The sequence below is a fragment of the Mandrillus leucophaeus genome, unplaced genomic scaffold (assembly GCF_000951045.1).
Source record: "Mandrillus leucophaeus isolate KB7577 unplaced genomic scaffold, Mleu.le_1.0 Scaffold142, whole genome shotgun sequence".
Classification (NCBI taxonomy): domain Eukaryota; kingdom Metazoa; phylum Chordata; class Mammalia; order Primates; family Cercopithecidae; genus Mandrillus; species Mandrillus leucophaeus.
Window position 1 is genome coordinate 1,512,446 of NW_012101388.1, and position 19,928 is coordinate 1,532,373.

At 33.9% G+C, this 19,928-nt stretch overlaps 1 protein-coding gene across 2 annotated transcripts in view; it reads right to left on the reverse strand.

Annotated features, from left to right (window-relative positions):
• The window catches only part of CDH7 (cadherin 7, type 2), a 135,398-nt gene that overhangs the window by 34,352 nt on the left and 81,118 nt on the right, over nucleotides 1-19,928 (reverse strand). For both annotated transcript variants that reach the window (XM_011974140.1, XM_011974139.1), the window contains exon 7: nucleotides 2,350-2,603. In XM_011974140.1, the coding sequence (XP_011829530.1) occupies nucleotides 2,350-2,603 (254 nt within the window). The remainder of the gene's footprint in view (nucleotides 1-2,349; nucleotides 2,604-19,928) is intronic.

A 19,928-nucleotide genomic window follows, 5' to 3' on the forward strand; every position in this document is an offset into this window, starting at 1 on the left:
CTATTTCTCTATTTGTGAGATAACAATGTAAGCTAATACTAACTTGAACTTTCAGGTCACCGTCATTACTTTTAAGGAAGTGAAAGTGGGGTAAAAAATATGGTGCTGGGTAGGTACTCTTTCACTGATAAAGACCACAGAGATTTTTACTTCCAAAATCAGAAGTTCAGCCTTTGACCTCTGTCCTTCAGAGAACAGACCTGGAGCTCACTTCATCTCTCTCTAGTCACTACTTGCTCTTTCTCAAGTCACCTTCCACTTGGGCCCTCTATTCCTTCTTATTCTTCAAATTATTATATAATAACATTGACATTTTTTCAACAAAAATACTATAAAAAGTGAAATATTTTCTATGAAAGGCTTCAACAGAACGACCACAAGGGACTGGGTAATAGAAGAATTTGAACAGGATAAAAATATCAATGCAATCAATGAAAATATTCTTAAATCCTTTCATTTTACTTATTCATTTATTTATTTTAGAGACAGGGGTCTCACTATGTTGTCCAGGCTGGAGTGCAATGGTTACTTACAAGTGCAATTGTAGCTTACTGCTATCTAGAACTCCTGGTCTCAAGTGATCCTCCTGTTTCAGCCTCCCAAGTAGCTAGAACTACAGGCATTTGTCATCCCACCTGGCTTCATCATTCATTTTAGTAGTAAATTATGATATATATTAATGTCTTTCTTTCTCCATATCTCCAACTTTATGAAAGCATGTCTCTCTTTCCATTAAATTAAATGATTCAAGCAAAAACCAAATTGTCCTAAGCAGCTAATCTATGCCAGTAATTGTGCTGTAGTTGATTGTTCATGAGGGCAAGAGATTTAAGGTTTCACTAAGAGATGGAATGCTATAACAAAACTCACACTCATCTTTGCCCAAATTAATATAACTTGGTATGTGGGGCTGAACTGCAGTCAGGAAATTTTCTTGACCGTGAAGGCAGGGCAATTACAGAGAAGAGGGGAAGGCTTATTCTATCTGCTATATTTGTGATTCATAAATATTCTTGTGCACAGATTATATTCTCAGAAATGGCCTATTATCACCACATTAAAAACAGTATAATCATCAATACATTCTGAAATTGCTGTCTAGATAAGGACATAATATGTATGATTTCATTTTTTAAATAACTATTATTCTATACCAATCCTTTACAAGGTTCTCTATATATATACACACACATATATATATACACACACACACACACATATATGTATATATACTACTTTAAAACGTGTGTGTGTGTGTGTATAAATGTATATAATCACTTTATTAGTTTAGAAAGAAACAACATTATGGGCTTTTTTAAACCAACAAATATTAAGTAATTTTCATGATAATTTAGAGTCAAAGTCCAGACTTATCTCAAAAGTTAGCTGAAAAGCACTTACCATTGTTAAATATTATTTAAATCTAAAAATCTGTGGATAGCTTATAATTGAACATATCTGAATATAAAATAATCATTGTGTTTTCTTTTTCTTTTTTTACCTTATAGTCTTTGTAATCAAAATCAAACCTTTATGTTGAAAAGTGAAGTATTTTACTTACAAACCCAAATAAGACATATAATACAATAGACATTTTATTTCAATTATATTCTATTTTGTATAATGTTAACTTAAACAAATAAGTCTCTCAGAAACACATGTATACACACAAAAACACATGTAGATCTCAGATTATAAATTATAGCTAAAAAGTGCAAAATGTAAGGTTGACATATTTTGAAATGCTTACATATCACCATTGTGTCAGTATTAAAGATATTATCTGGCTATAACAGTGTCTAGCCTTGATATAAGACTACTGAAAGGATATTCTTAATAGTCTTTACATGTAGATAGTTTTTTAAAATTTTTTAAGTGGAAATATTAAACTGAACAAATATATACCGTTCAAGTAGACCAATATCAATAAAATGATTTGTTTTCAAATTAGTCCCTAATTTGAATTGCTGATACAATTATTTTTCTAACATATGCATGTATCCTACAACTAAAACATGCATCGCTTCATTTTTGAACATGCTTTGCTTTAAAATAGGTTCAGGATAATCAGTTGAATAGAAACATAAGCTATGGCTTGTAGATAATAATGGATGACTAAAAACATGGCTCATTGATAATGGCCTTGATAATCAGATGACGATTTTGAGTTAGTAAAATGTATATTTCTAATCCTGTTTTACCTCTGCTGTTATAACTCTCTCTCTCTCTGTATATATATATAGTTTTTTATTTGTTATGAACAAAGAAGCATCATAGCGTAAAACAAGAGTTGTGAATAAAGATGCACTGTTTGTAAAACCATAGAAAAGGAGAGCAATGACTTTTTACCTCACAGGGCTATTGGAAGAATCTGGGTCATGAGCTGCTACAGTGCCAATGATATTCCCAACCTGGGTAGCTTCTGACACCTCCATAGGGTACAACGGTGAAGAGAACACAGGGGGCTCATCCACATCTTCCACAATTATCTTCACGGTTGTTGTGTCACTGAATGGACCCAAGCTTAGAAAGCGGGGGTCGGCATCTTTATTTGCAGCTTCTATCCGTAGTGTGTAACTTGTTTTGGCTTCAAAATCCAGTTCCTGTAAAGAAAGTCATTAGGAAAATTAAATTACCGGTTAAATAGTCAGCAAAGCAGAGCCTTTTCATTTATGAATGTCAATAAGCACAGGAAAGACTCTGTCATGTAAATGCACCATCAGCATTCAAAAATAATAAATAACAATGCCAATCAGAATTCTTGCTGCTTTCCTGGCTCACAAACAATGGTTAGTGCTTCTGAATCAACTTCATCCACTCTGCTGCTATACGCTGCATGAACAGACAGATATCAGTCTTTGGAATATTATTTGAAAGAAAAACTGGTCAAATTTATATTTTTCCAACAGGGACTTTCAATGTATATTCTTCCACCATGTGATTTAACTGTACTACCCACGGTGTACTTTAACAATTAAGAAAAACATTAGTTTCTATTGAATTTCTCATTTAAAGGTCAGTGATTTTGGGGACTCCATTAGGATTCTGAGTTTTCAGGGCATTCAAAGTGTGGTTGCAGGGGCAAGTGTGCCATCCTGAGGTTGTTCAGTCTGCAAACATGGCCAGTTCTTCTCCATGAAGCACCCATCATGTCTGCCTTCACTATTCCTCCATCAAAATATACTGGATTATTGGGGGAACCAGCCCCCAATATTTCAATGTAGGTTCTTTCTATTTTCCCTAAGTGTCAGCCAATCTGAGAAATAAAGAGAAAGAGTACAAAGAGAGAAATTTTACAGCTGGGCCTTTGGGGGTGTCATCACATATTGGTAGGACCGTGATGATGACCTTGAGCCGTAAAACCAGCAAGTTTTTATTAGGGATTTTAAAAGGGGAGGGGGTGTACGAACAGGCAGTAGGTCACAAGGAATCACATGCTTCAAAGGGCAATAAAGATCACAAGGCCAGACAAAATTAGAATTACTGATGAGGGTCTCTGTCCCACCGTGCAGGCATTGTCTTGATAAACATCTTAACAGGAAACAGGGTTCGAAAGCAGACAAACCGATCAGACTAGAATTTACCAGGCTGGAATTTCCCAATCCTAATAAGCCTGAGGGTACTGCAGGAGACCAGTGTGTATTTCAGTTGTTATCTCAACTGCATAAGACAGACAATCCAGAGCAGCCGTCTATAGACCTACCTCCAGGAATGCATTCCTTTCCCAGAGTCTCAATTATTAATATTCATTGCTGGGAAAATAATTCAGTGATATTTCTTCTACTTACACATCTGTCTATAGGCTCTCTGCAAGAAGAAAAATATGGCTCTATTCTGCTTGACCCTGTAGGCAGTCAGACCTTACGGTTATCTTCCCTCATTGCCTGAAAATCGCTGTTGTTCTGTTCTTTTTCAGAGTGCACTGATTTCATATTGTTCAAACACACATATTTTACAATCAGTTTGTACAATAGTGGTCCTGAGGTGATGTACATTCTCAGTGTATGAAGATAACAGGATTATGAGATTAAAGTAAAGACAGGCATAAGAAATTATAAGAGTACTGACTGGGGAAGTGATAAATGTCCATGAAATCTCCACAATTTGTGTTCTTCTGCCTCAGCTCCAGCCTTGGGGTCTCCATTCGAGGTCCCTGATTTCCCACAACACTAGATCTCTATTTTAGGAGGTTAACAGTTATATCTCAGAATCTTTACACTGTATCTAATTTTCCAACAGGATTTACATGCTACAATTTTCCTAAAAATTAGTGACCAACTCAAACCACATGAGAGCTGAAAAAGGTTATAAGGACAATTAAACTAGTTGCACTAGCACAGCATCATCTTCGAAAAATAAAAATCATACACACAACATGTAGACGTTGTTTGTGACAATAACATGCTCCTTTTTCTTCAGTGGATACAGAAAGTAACAGCTTTTTATGACTTTCAATTTCAGTCTCACCACTGCAAAACTGTCCCCAAATTCTTTTTACATTTAATGATGTAAAACAAAAAGAATTAAAAATAGTTAAAAAAAACTGCATAGGAATACTGCAAAATATAATACATATTTTACTTAGTTGTCAGTATGTAAAAATAAAACATTATGAAATGTGAGCTAATATGTAATACTGTGAATTGTAATTCTAATTCATTCACTATATGTTTGGGTGTACGTATGTGTATATATGCAGGCACACATTTATTCCAACTTAACCCACAAAGGATGTGATAACCAAAATAAATAAAACAATATAGTTACATAAGTATAAAATAGGTATAAAATAGGATATATATACACATACTGTATTGTGTATCATATATCCCATACTGTGTACAGTGCATATTCACTTTGCTACATAAAATATAACACATATATACACACATATACACATTTTATATATAAAAATATATGTATACACATTACATACATATACACATATATGTGTATGTATATATACATAAGAATATATACATATATATGCATGTTTGCACACAAATATTAAAGAGATCCCATGGTTTATCTCTCAGTAAGAAAAATGAAAAAAAAAGTGTATAAATCAATACAGAAAATAGGCTTACAATATCTAGACCAGACTGTACTTACTAAAATGCTTATTTAACATCTGTCTTAGCCACTAGATTTGAAGCCCTGACCATTTTGTTCATCACTATTACTCCCAGTACCTAAAATGCTTTTGATACATAGGGGAGTCTTAATACATTCTTGAGCCTCCTTTTCTTGAATTAACACAACAACAACAACAAAAATTAGAACACAGATATTCAAGTACAAGAGGCTGAAAATTAAACTATATATCTGACCCAAAGAATCCTGCTGGTCAAAGTGAGAAACAAGGGAAGAAATATAGTCAGGTATATTGTTTTTCTTGAGCACAAAAACACTTTATAGAATTGCTCCAGAATGAAAAAGTTTTAAGTCTTATCTAAGGTTTTACATAAAAATGTTGGGGCACATGGAAAATACTGCCATAACAACATTGTATTAACAAACTCAGTAATATTTTTATGAGGCTAACTTTTTTGGATTTTTATTATTTAAGAGTTGGTTTTGTCCAATGGTGGTCAAACAAAGGTGAGAATCAGAACCTACCAGAGACCCTTCTAAATTATGTGTGGCCCCTTCCAAGGGATTTTGATTCAGCAGGTGCAGGATGAGGCACAGGTAGATATATTTTTAGAAGGCTCATCAGGTGATTCTGATGCAAATTTTCTCTTAAGAAACCTGACCTATTCATTAAAATTTTCTTGGGCCTATATATAAATTCCAACCTTTATTTTGGGGACACTTCTCAGAAGCATTCTCATTTACCTAAAAGCATCTACTGAGAAATCAAAACATACTTGTAAATAGTCTGGATAATAATCTCAGTTTGTCCTTATATTCTTTATAAAAATTACTAACTATAAGAGAAAACTTATTTTCAAATGTGATGTGTCTGTATGTAAAAGAATATGCTTAGAAATCCCATTTGTCAGCTCCTTTCAAATCAATGCAAAACCACAACTTTATTTATTCAGGTTTTCACATTAGCAAAAGGCATACCAAGTATTTCTGTATTCAAGTAAAAGTTTGTCTCCCTTATGAAAGAATAATTTAAAATTTACTGCAGAAATGAATGCAATTTTTTATAGCAACTTATTTTTTTAAATGTGTCTAAAAGGCAGTAACATGAGGTATAGACATCTGGATGCTAAAAAGTCATGATGAAACACAGTATTATGCATGATGATTGGTTGCCTAAAAGCTATTATGAAAATAAAGCAATAAAAGAATTCATGTGAAAGTCTATGAATCAAGATTACAGACAAAAGGAATTGCTTCACAAAATTATTTTCAGAGCACATCAGAATATGCCAGGATCTAGTTTTCAAAGAGGAGAACAGTGTGATGAATAAGACTGTTAAGCATTTGAATAAAAAATAAAGTTTTACAGTAAAATTTACTTTTTATTTGATTTCTCATTGTTGATTTCTAGATAAGTAATATAGTCCATAACGATTAGAATTAATTATTAAGATTATACTTGAAGAATAATAACAACTGAGAAAAGACACTCAAGAAAGAAATAGAAAAAAATAAAAGTAATTTCTAAATAAATTATCTCCATGTTTGAAAGTACATTGTATTAGTTCGTTTACTCGCTGCTGATAAAGACATACCTGAGATTGGGCAATTTACAAAAGAAAGAGGTTTAATGGACTCACAGTTCCACGTGGCTGGGGAGGTCTCACAACCATGACAGAAGGTGAAAGGCACATCTCACGTGGTGGCAGACAAGAGAAGAAGAGCTTATGCAGTGAAACTCCCCCTTATAAAACCATCAGATCTCATGAGACATATTCACTACCACAAGAGCAGTATGGGGGAAAACTGCCTCCATGATTCAATTATCTACCACTGGTTCCTTCCCACAACACATGAAAATCATGGGAGCTACAATTGAAGATGAGATTTGGGTGGGGACACAGCCAAACATATCATACGTATAAGTGGATACTTACATAATTGGAAATTTAACCAGGATTTTTAAAAAAAAAAAAAGCTTCTTCTCTCTTTTAGCGTCTCTAGCATTCCCAGAATGACTCTGTGGCTTCACCACTTCAAGTCTGGAATCAAATAAGGGACCTACAGACCGGTAGATACTTTTTGAGTGACATCTGTGTTAGAGACACTAAAAGAAAGAAGCAGTTTTTTTGTTGTATTAGTTTCCAAAGTACAAAAGTAGTCTTTAAATTTACAATTAATTTTAAATTTATAATTAAATTTATAATTTGAATTTATAAATTAGGATTAAATAAAAAGAATTAAAAAGATTAAATAAAAAGAATTCTGTGTAAGGCAAGGGTCTGCAAACTTTTTTGTGAAGTGTAAGTATTAGTGACTATTAGCCTTTGCAGGGCATACATTGTCTGCCATATGAAAACGAATAAATATGATTGTTTTCAAATAGTAATTTTTTGATAGTTAACTCAGATTTTAAATTCTATATGGCTTTCATGTATCATGACACAGTTTTCTTGTTTTGAGATGTTCCAGTCATTTAAAAATATAAAACCATCTTTATCTCCTGGGCTGGGCTAAAACAGGCAGGCAGTTGTTTGCCAGTCTCTCATCTAAGGAGCCCAATATGGTAAGGCTAACATTACAAGTGATCAGCATCCCGTACACTTTCTCTCTTCTAGTATATATCACCTGCTGCTCCTTCTTTCTCAGATGATTCAAAAATTGTATTTATTTCGCACATAACTTAGTCATTCCTCTCAGAGAAATTTTCTAGAGACTATCACCTTCTTAATAAGCATTTCCATAATCCCCTTACCTATGTAATAAAACTTTTTTTATATTAAGAGCTAACTACAAAGAGTTGTACACACAAACACAACTTTAACATGCATTTTAAAAAATGTAAGATTAGTGTTTCTTTTGCATTTTATATTTGTGTCCGCCCCCCAAATACCATCAAAATTATACCACCATACGTTCAAATCCCAAGATGATGCTATTAGGAGGTGGGACCTGTGGGATTTAATTAGGTTTTGAGTGTGGATCCCTCATGAATGGTATTAGTGCCCTTATAAATGGGACCTCAGAGAGCTCCCTCACCCTTTCTGCTATGAGAGGACACAGGATATGGCTGTGTATGAACCAGAAAGAGGGCCCTCATCAGACACCAAATCTTGACTCTGGACTTCTCAGCCTCCATAACTGTGAGAAATAAATATTTGCTGTTTAAACATCCAGCGTATATTTCTGTTATAGTAGCCCAAACAGACTAAGACAATATTATTACACATGAAAAGTAAAGAGCAAAGAGTTCTAGTGAAAGTCCAAAAAGCCCACGTTTAAAGAGCACAGATACTACATGAACTCACGGTCATGTGTATCCATCACACTGTATAATGTTATCCTGCATAAGCCCTTGTTGACCTCACCAACTTCATGAGGTTTTTGTAAATTATTGAGAAATAAATAGCACCTAGAACAGTGACTGACACAAAATAATCACTGTATAAATATGTGCTGTATTACTATTATGCTGTTATTAGAAGCATTATTTCCTGCTAGATAATAAGCAAATGGAAAGTAAAGAGTATATGTTTCTCATCTTTGTTCCGCTCTGGCACCTAGGTTGTCTTTGGCAAATTCTATTGTTGGATTAAAAAATATGACTATCACAAATAGTGGAGTCTCAAAGTTTCCCCTGCCACTTGTAGTCTTTTCAATATTAAAACAAGTTAATTACTGAATTCATTTAATAAAATCATTGCACTTTATTTTTCTTCATTAATATAGCTTTGCTTCTGGTTTATAGCCAAATATATACTCGTTAGGTTCAATGACCTTCTTACAGATCTTGCGCCTTTAGCCAATGATGTTGTTAATGTTTCAGGAATTGATCCAAGTTAAATCCTTCTAAAATTATCCATTCTGTTCTCTTTAATGGTAGCATGACACTATCAGGGCTGGATAGTGTATGTGTATATGTGTGTGTCTATATACTAATGTCTTATGTTTAATGTTGATTTTGTTCAATAGTTCTATGATGGATTGCCATCATTAAGAGTATTTCTTTCTCTGGAGATTCTAGCTGTTTTTTCAGATGAAAGTATATTTTGTAGCTTTCAATATCCGTAGCTTTTCCTTACTTCTTGAACAAATAAATATGAATATTTTTTCCTAAATGGACTTAAATGAGATCATACCTATGGAAAAATAACCCTCATTTATAACTTTTCCCTTACAATAATTTTATGTTAGGTCGGGCACAGTGGCTCACACCTTTAATTCCAACGCTTTGGGAAGCCATGGTGGGCAGATCATGAGGTCAGGAGTTCGAGGTCAGCCTGGTCAACATGGTGAAATACTGTCTCTACTAAAAATACAAAAGTGAGCTGGGCACAGTGGCTCGTGCCTGTAATCCCAGCTACTCGGGAGGCTGAGGCAGGAGAATTGCTTGAACCCAGCAGGTAGAGGTTGCAGTGAGCTGAGAGCACGCCACTGCACTCCAGCCTGGGCGACAGAGCAAGATGCCATCTCAAAAGAAAAAAAAAAAGAAGAAAAATTCTCTAAATAAATATACTATCCAGAACCTTAAACCTGATCTACAACCTTGGATGAGGTATAAGAGCAGGAATAATTCTGTACATTTAAATATAATGATTCCCCAAGAATTTTCCAAAGTAAAATACATCCTCTTTATTATGAACAACTGCGTTCTGTGGTTTCTATTTTCTTATTTCCCTGGGTTATGACCAAGAAGGCCTTATGCTTCTTCTAGCTTGAGTAAATTTAGACAGGTTTCTTTCTAATTTTAGGTCCCGAACTCTCTTTCGAAAATTTGTCATTGTAAATCTTTTCTCTGCCCTTTTAATATGCAAATCTTTTAAAAATCCTCTTGACACTTTTGTTAACAAGGAATGTCTTCCTCAAGGACCCCAAAGCCATCTCTATGAAATTTTATCATTAAGGAAGACAGAACCAATACATCCCAGTTTCTGTAAAAGGATAAGAGCCTAACTTCAGCAGAAGCCTTGTTCCAAATTGCAAAACTATCCCCTGTCATGATGACACAAGAACATTTACTTTCCTATTGGTTAAAGCCAATTATCAAACACAATTGGCCTGTGATCCCCACCCTCCATCCTGGCTCATAAAAACTCTGCAGCCCTTTGCTTTAGCCAAGTTGAGTTTGGACTGAGTCTGGTTTCTCTCTCCTATTGCAACAGCCTTGAATGAAGTCTTCCTTACCTGTTTAACTGTCCTGTGCAATTTTTGCTTTCACAGAAAGTGGTTTTGGTAGGTAGACGAGGGCTCTATTTTGAAATTTTTGGGACTCATGAATTTTAGCAAGAACTTATATTTTCTAGAGAAGAAGGTGAGAGAAAGATAATATATAAACAACAAATACTATGTTCTATCTAGGTGCACGCTGTTGTTGCATTCATAGAGGTCTATGGGTTATGGGGGAGAGGAGCTCTGGAGGCCTTGCCAGCTCTGTGTATTCTCTGCAGTGGAACTGACACTTTCTTATCATTCTAACGGTACTAGACTTGAGATTCCTATAACAGGATCCTAACTTTATTAATCTTACAAATCTACAATAGATATGATTGTTTTTGAATAAAATAGAGATTTACTGATTTACAGAGAAAAAAAAAAATCTAAGGCCAAACAAATTACCTGAAAAACAGTAAAATAAGTGTAAGCAAATTCAGAATAAGCAAAAGAGATTACTGGTTGTCTCCATGTCTATTTTATACTTTTATGACGGTCATTATCATTATTATTTTAATTATACTTGAACACAGATATTAGGACAGTACATGAACAAACACTTGCAGTTTGCAAATATATTATTACCAGTAGCTAGAAAGTATCTGTGCTCCAAAGGTAGGTTGAAACAAATACAATAAATAATGCAGAAATGATTGGAGACTAAAACCATAAATTATACAAGACATGATCAGGAATATAATAATGATATAAATATCAGGAGATATTATTTTCATCATCTAGTAACACAAGTTAACATTGAGGAATGTTATCATCAAAGTAACCACAGCCATCATGTATTATTTTAAACTGAGCACAGAATTTCTGGCTCTGCCTATCCAGATTCTTATTCATACTTAGTTAACGAGTGTTTTCCTTTCTCTCTTCTGTTCTCCTGTCTGGATCAGCTTTCGCCCCCACAGAAATGTTCCATTTTGATTTCTGCATTAATTAATTTCATACTGCTACAGTAACAAATTACCAACGTCTTACTGGCTTAAAAACAAATTTATTGCTTTATAGTTTGGGAGGTCAGAAATCTAAAATCAAGTTGTTGGCAGAGCTTCATTCTTTCTGGAGGCTTCGGGGGAGAATTGTTCCAGTGTCCAAAATCTGCAGTATTCTTGGCTCATACCCCCCTCCTCCATTTCAAAGTGCATCACTCCAAGCTTGGGTTCCGTTACTGTATCTCTTTTTTATAACACTGACTCATCCTTCTTTCTTCTTTAAGGAACCTTGACTGCACCCAATTATGTGATCCAGGATAATGTTCCCATTAAGCTCCATAACTTAATCACGTTTCCAAAATTCATTTACCACATAAGGTAAAACATTCACATATTCCGTGAATATCTTTTTGAGGAGGAGGCATTATTGTGTCTACCACAGCCTCCTACTGTGAACTTAGGTAGTCTGTTTTGATTTTATAAGCATAAAGCAGAAAACAAGCCTTGGAAAGGACGGCATTTCTGCCCAGCATCTAAAACCTGGTTTACCTTACAGCTCAGGCCAATTCCCATACTATGCTGAGGTCAACATTTTCCAGTGTGCACTATAGCTATACCCAATGACTTCTAGAGGGTTTCATACATTGTCTGGAAAGCAGAATCCACATTATGACCTGAAGACACCTTAGCATATGCTTTCCTGGAACCCTTCATCAAACAGTGGCAAATCTTAACTGATCTTGATCAATAAAATGACTTTGTGAGATAGGCTAACAGAGGAGAAATGATGATGAGGGAAGTGGGCAGATCTGAGATTCAGTATTTTCTTTGCCATTTCATGAAGTGTAACCTGAAGGTTAGTTAGTCTCTCTAGAGCAGTGCTGGATCTCAACATATTTTTTTGACTTTCCCTATGTCCACAATACCGTATTGCTTCTTTCTTCTCAGGGATGTTTTTCCCTTCACTACCTGAATCTAGGTTGTCCTGTGTCTTGCTTGGGTTGATATAATGTGGCAGAAATTATGATGTGCCAATTTTGTCTAACAGCCTCAAAAGACCATACAACCTCTGTTCTTACCATTCTTGACATAAGCCCAGGTTACCCAAGGGATGACAGGAGGCAGAGGTCCAGGCCCCTTGTTTTCCGGGCAGACAGACAGCCACCTTCATGGAGGCAGAGCCACCATGCTGAACAATAGCTGACGCATGTGTGAACCCACTTAAGACCAGCATAAAAACATCCTACTGAGCCCAGGACAAATTAATGACCCACAAAATCATGAGCTAAGGAAATTAAAGCACCAGGTTTGGGGATGATTTATTAAGCAATAAGGTAGTTGATACAACCACAGATAGAGAGAGAATGAGAGTTGGTGACCAGTTTTTGTCAGGTGATGGCAGCATATCCTGATAAAATGAACCAAAATAAACTTGAAATGGCCAAATTAAACAGTGGAGGAGAAGTCAGATCTTGACATGGGAATTTCTTTGAACTCAGCAAGAACTCCAGTTCCTTGACTATTCGAATCTTTGCCTTATCCGTTATGTCCCATCATTACTATGTATCATAGATGTCAGGATCCATCAATTCTCTCTTCTATTGATAATATATGCAATTTCTTCTATTCATCTAAATATAAAACTTGGTTTATTAGCCTTTTTAATAAGTTATTTTTAACTCCTCTTAAAATACCTTAATTCTGGAAGAATAAAACAGTTTGCCTTCTCTGAGTCTTTCTTTGCCATGATAACTTACATTTTTCAGTTTCACCAAGAATTGTCTAAAGCCTTCTTTTCATCATTTAATGTATGCCCTCCATGGATGTTATCAATGGTCTCTTTAATTTCGATTACCATGCATGTGCATATAACTTCTAGACCTAACAATGTACTATAGACCTTTTCCTTGAACTACAGACCTATATTCACGACTTCTTAAACATATTCACCTTGCTATTACAGTGCATCAAACATCACTTGCTCCAAGCCATCCTATACATCTCCATCTCATTCTCAAAGAACAACACAAGTATTCAGCTATTTACACAAACTAAAAACACCGGCTTTGTCTTTAAACTCTTCTTTTAACCTTCCTCATACAATTATTAAATTCTCTCCTATCTACTTCTTATATATCTCTTTCTTGGAATCCTACCCATTGAAATTGACCCAGGAATCAACACACCATGGGAGGGCTGGGGGGAAAGGAAGGACAATTTTACATGATCTGTGACTTGTACTCAGCAAAATAAATTCCATAATGGACTCACTGGAAAACATCTTTGATATACACATATTCTGAGAATACTGCTATAACAACTATCAAAATTTAAAAAAAAATCAAACAAAAGCTGAAATACTCTTAAGTGAACAAAATCAACAAAAGTTGAAATACTCCTAAGTGAAAAAAGTCAGTGCCTTTTGATCAGGTCAAATGTGTCAACATGTAAATTAGTATAATTTTCTTCAAAGAATGTTGATTTCTTATTTTCTTTTTTTAATAAAACTCTATGTTCATCTCTACTCTTGACTACTCAAGCACAGGTAAATTTATACCTTAATTAGCAGAAATAAGTCTATATACACAAACACACACACATAATGATTAAAACGGTATATACTTATATACATAGTAACAATGATTGAATTAAGTGGAAAACATAATCTGAAGTCCAGAAGCTCACCAAATTTTCTCGGCCTTGAAAACTAAAATAATCCAAAATTTATGCTTTATAATGGTCTAATGAGAGCAATGTCTTTGCTCAATTTTAAGAAATATGCATCCTGAGCAGCAGGATTAATTGAACAAAATGTTTGAAAGAAAATAAAAATGAGAGGAAGAAAAATAAATTGGAATTAACCTTGGTTTGATTTTCTCTCACCACATATCAGCAACATTTATGAAATACTAAATGAAATACATATTTGATTGTGGAAATTAGCCCTCAATATTGCAAGTAATAGGCAAAAGAAACATTTCAATACAAGATAGTAAACCCCAGATCGTCCACATCTGTGCAGCTTGAGTTGAAGGTTGGAAGGACACTGTGCTATCTAACTTAGCGCAGTGAATCGCAGGCAGACGGCATTAACAACGCCTCCACATCTTGCTCTATTATTTTGACTTCATTCAGCCTTTCATAGGGTATGGATATGAGAATATTTTGAATCTAGCACAGCAAAATTAGCCTTTAAAAGCCTAAATGTCTTAATAGTGTGACAATGTGGACCACCAAAGAAACCACATGTCAGATACTGGATGCTAGTGTCTTTCATAGGAAATTAATTTTGAAAATGCTCATTTTTTATTCTATAGTAACTCCATAGTAATGTGTTTTATAGAAAAAAATCCATATTTAATCACAACTGAGGACTTATATTGAAAACTGAGGTCCATTGGAGGAGAGCCTCCCATTATATTAAAGAAAAAAATTGAAAAAAACTGAAGTACCTAATTTTAAGTTATGATAGCAAATGTAAAAAGAAATAATTCTAGGTAAAACAAAAACTATTGTATTCACTCAAATGTGATAATCTCTATGTTTACACTACGTAAATTTTCAAGTCCTATTTAACTGGTTATAAAGGGTATCACAGAAGCATTCATAAATGGTCAAGAAATAGTATTTGCATTGCTTTAACTGTTTAAGATGAAAATTTCATCATCATTTTTACCTTTAAACTATATAATTAGGTTTATTCTTATAAGAATGATTAAATCATAAAAAACTCTATGTCATTATTTACAGCAATCTTTAGCCTTCCAAATTCTGCACATTTTGTCATATTAATAAATATTTTCTGTATAAGATATTGACACAATAATAGAATAACCACCAGCATTTTTTCGTGTTTCTCTATTTATTCTTTTTCAAATATTTATTTTAAAAATGATTGCTTTTGTGTTTTTCTCTTCCTGCTTCTAAAATTATTCTATGCCAAGTATAGCACATTCAAATGCTGCAAAATACAATGACAATTTTCACAAACTGGAATAAATCTCATTCATAAATAATGTACATATAATAGTACATTATTTATGAAAAGGGTATGGACCAAAGCTTTATTATAGTATAGAATAGAGAGAAAATAGATTCAGATGATTATCAAGCATGGTTTGCAGGTAGAAAGTAATCTAATTCCAATAGAAGTTACTCTATCCAGATGGACATTGAAACTTGATTGTCCAAATGTGAAGTAATATTGAGACATTCAGAACCACCAGAACAAGCACATTTATGACTTATAACAAAAATCTTGTCAACATCTGAGCAACGTCTGGTTGTAAATGTTTTCTTATGTGGAGAAGGGACTGGGAGACCAACCAAAAAACTGTTCGTTTTGGTGGACTGCTATCTCAGTAAAATTTTAAAAATATTCTGCAGTGATAAAAGGAGGCCAAATTTATCTCTTTTTTTTTTTTCCAGAATTTCTGAGTTTTAGTCTTCCAACTCGGATTCAAAAATCCATTCTAAATTTCACATACAATGCCACTACTTTCTGGGACAGAAAGAATACTGAACTTAGGGGACTCATATATTGTTTTGCAGATCTCTCCTGCTGTGAAAGGTCCCTGGAAAAGTTTTATCTAGGGTATACTGTAGGCTCCATGTTTATTTAAATCTTGGTAAGTAGAATTGAAAATCAAAATCCTGTCTTGTTAGGGCCACAAACAGTAAACTGTTAGTTCAGACTGAGGAATCTTAAGAACAAGACTTCCGTGATTCTGGGAAAACAACTCCAAATATACTCTAGTTACAAAATGGTAAGCAAATATTTTCTTCTGAAATTGAGTATAGAGATACCGTTGGCCTCATGATGGAAAGACACCTGGAAATGGGGGTAAAGGCACCTTTGTTGGGCCAGCAGATCACATTCTTTTAAGATGGAAGGTTTTAGGGATGTGAATGAGAGTGATGGATGTTCCTTACATAGGTCTTCACAGGTTGCTCTTCCATGGTTAGAGTAAGCCCAGAAACTCACACAAATGTTCTCATGAAGTATATACAGTGAGTGTATTCATTTTTAACTTGTTTTGTAGCTCTCATTATTGAAAGTTCTCATTAATTTAACAAAATTGTGATAAATTATTTTAGAATTTCTAAGTATATAATATCATTCTATAATAATTATTTCACTGCTTGCTTTCAATTGCTGATATTATTCTGTTTCCCTTAGTATTAGGTAGATTCTTTTAAGACTAGTTGGAATAATAAAAATATATAGTTTTGAGTTTAAACAGCAATTTTTTAAAAAGATGTATTTAAAAATGAAGAAGTTAGAAGCAGGTTATGAACTAGGTGTGGGGGACATAAAAATAACTTAAGAAGTGAAGCAATGATCACTAAGCTTAGGATAATGTCAAAGGGAAAATAAACAGCCAAGAGCTATCATGACAGGAAGAGGCAAAGAAAGAAACTTAAAATAACTTCAAGGCTAAGAAAGAATAAGAAAAGACAGAAAGAAGAAGGAAAGAAGGACAGAAAGAAAGAAAAGGAGAGAGAAAGAAAGAAGAAAGAAAGAAAGAAAAGACAAGAAAGAAAGAAAAGACAAAGAAAGAAAGAAGAGTGAGAAAGAAAAAAGAAAGAAAGAGAGAGAGAGGAAATGTATTTATAACCAGAAAGTAATAATGTTTTAAATAAATATTGATATTAATTATAATACAGTCCTTTGAAAAGAAGCGAAAGGCTTGAAATGAATTAAAGTTATCACAGACACTTCCATGAATAAGTGTTTAAGGGAAATAAACAAATATTTTAATTTTCTACTCATATTTTATTGAGCTGCACCAAAAATACCTTACAATATGTATCATGTGGAATCCATTCTATTTGCAAAGCACTGTACCTATGTGTTCCTATTTATCTGCAGCAGTTTTGTGAAGGAGCATTAAGAGCCCTCTCATTTATATTACCTCATCTGTTGCCCACATTCCCTTCCTCATTATTCTCCAGTGAAATTGCCCCAGTTCTTCTTTCTGTATTTAGCAGGTTATCTCATAAGTGAAGTCTCTGCACAGGTGGTTACCTCTGTGCCGCTTTCCCTTGTCTACCTGAGAAAAACAGTGTTATGCATCCACTATTCAACTTCTTCCTCAGGGCATGTTCAAATCCTTGAAAGCCCTGATAGAACTGACCAGTTGGCTGACAGATGGGGCCTGAGTTCTCCTGGACACTTCTAAAAAGCCTTGGATATTTATTCAATCCTTGTGACCACAGCTAAGTCTATGAAAAAGATCACAATATTTATGGAACTGGGACATCTACATTCCATGATTAGACCAGTTCCCATGACTGAAGGGACACACACACACACACACACACACACACACACACACTCCCTTCCTAGAAAAAAAAAAAATACATCTTGCTGGTCCAAGCACTATGCTTCTTCTGTTTACTGTTTAAAGAAATAACAGGAGCGGTTTTTTTAGACTCAAAAGATGAGTATGGTAGGGGGCATGAAAGCAGAGCACAGGGGAGTCAGCAGGCAGGGGGAGGTTTGAAGAACTGGAAAAAACTTTACGTTGCTTTCCAGGAATTACAAGTAGTTTAGTGACTGCTCTAGATTGTTGAGTGAAACTGAGGAATAGTGATATGTATCTGGCAACCATGAGTCTGAAGCAGCACATTTTTTTTTTTAATTTTACCTATTTCAAATAGCAAAGTTTCAAATATCTCGTTTTAATACCCATGTATCCTATTCTGATGAGTTAATGATCATAAAAATTTTACAGACCATACTGCTTAGGTTCATGCCTTCTGTTGCTATATACATTACTTAACTTTTAGAATCTAATGGTTCTGCCTCAGAATGGTAAATATATTATCCACATTAAGATAAAACTTAAAAATCAGATCTATTTTCCTCACTAGAAAACTGAAAGCAAGTTTAAGAGATCCCAATTCTAAGCATCTAATAGTTCTCTGCAGTTCATAGAAAGCATATGAACAATGTTTGAGGATAACAGGACAAATCCTGGATTATTCTGGAACCAATTACAGGGTAAGAGGCATAGAAGCTACACATAAACTTTGAATTATATATTTCAATACATTAATAAAATAATTGCTGAGAATAAGAAAATTATGAATTAATGGTAAATTTTCATCTAAAAACCAGATGAATATACAATTGACCCCTGAAAAACAGGAGAACCACCCCTGACACAGCCAAAAATCTGTGTATAACTTTGGATCGCTCAAAACTTAACTACTAACATCCTACTGTTGGCCAGAAACCTTACTGATAACACAACTAGACTATTAACACATAGACTAATATCTTCATATATTTTAGGCATTCAATACATAACTATTTTTCTTAAAATTTTCAAGATGTCTAGGCTACATAAGTCATCTGTGAGTATTTTCAAATTGTCACAAATTTCCAAAAAGATTGTAATATAGTTATTGAAAAAATATCCATATATAAGTGGACTCACTCAGTTAAAGCCCATGTTTTTTAAGGATCAACTGTACAACACTATAAGCTTAAACTGCAGTAAAACTCAAATGTATCATTTCCACTATATTTAGTCAACTCTTACAGAAGTTATTTATTTATGTTTGTTTATTCCAATGCAGATGAGAAAGTAGGATTGTTTGGACACTGGAACATATTAACAGACAATAAAAAATTGTAAAATTTTTAAAAATTAGTTTGGAGGTGGAGGGAGCTTTGGAAATAAAAATTAAGCTCCTGTATATGAGTTAATTTTCCACTATCTAGTATCTACTCAGAACTACATGGAGAAGAAGGAGTGTAGGAAGAAAGTAAAAAGTAACATTTGCTAAGCCTAAAGATTTTTAGCATGAAGAAAACTGAGATTTTGTTTTCATTTATCTCCATGTTGATATTATCTGCTCTGTATAAAAGCACCATAGATATTTTTAAAAATATTTTTACCTATTTCAAACAGCAAAATTTCAGATATCTCATCTTAACACCCATGCATTCTATCATGATGAATTAATGAACATAAAAATTGCAGACCATACTGCTTAGGTTCATGCCATCTATTGCTACACATTATTTTACTTTTAGAATCTAATGGTTCTGCCTCAAATGGTATATATATTCTCCACATTAAGATAAAACTTAAAAATCAGATCTACTTTGCATGTTAGAAAGCTGAAAGCAAGTTAGTGCCATCCCCTTAAGAGTAATAAACTATGACTAACTTCTTAGTCTAAATTATTGTTCATATAAACAATGTATTTAGGCTCAAAATAATATAGAAAATCATGATAGCATTCAACATCTGAACTGTCTACTGATGTGTATAAAATCCCTGGGTAACTAAATGTTATTTTTTTGACCTTTGATAACTACTCGGTTTGATTCTACACTTCATAGTAATTCAGGATGAACAAGAATTGCTTCATTACATATGAAGATTTACCTTGGCTACTTATGACACAGAAGTAATATGAAATTTTTCACCACTGTTGTTTCTTAAGGTTCTCCTGTACATTCTGTGTGCTTAATTATTCCTAATCTTTGATGTTATATAAGAAAACAAAGAATTAGACAAGTATTTATGTATTAGAAGCCATTTAAGAAAATAAAATTTAATTTTAGTTGCTAACAATCACAAGTAAAAATAATGGAGTTTTGACCTCATATTCCGTGAAAAAATTGTTAAAATATTTAGCCAACTTCTCATATAATGGTTG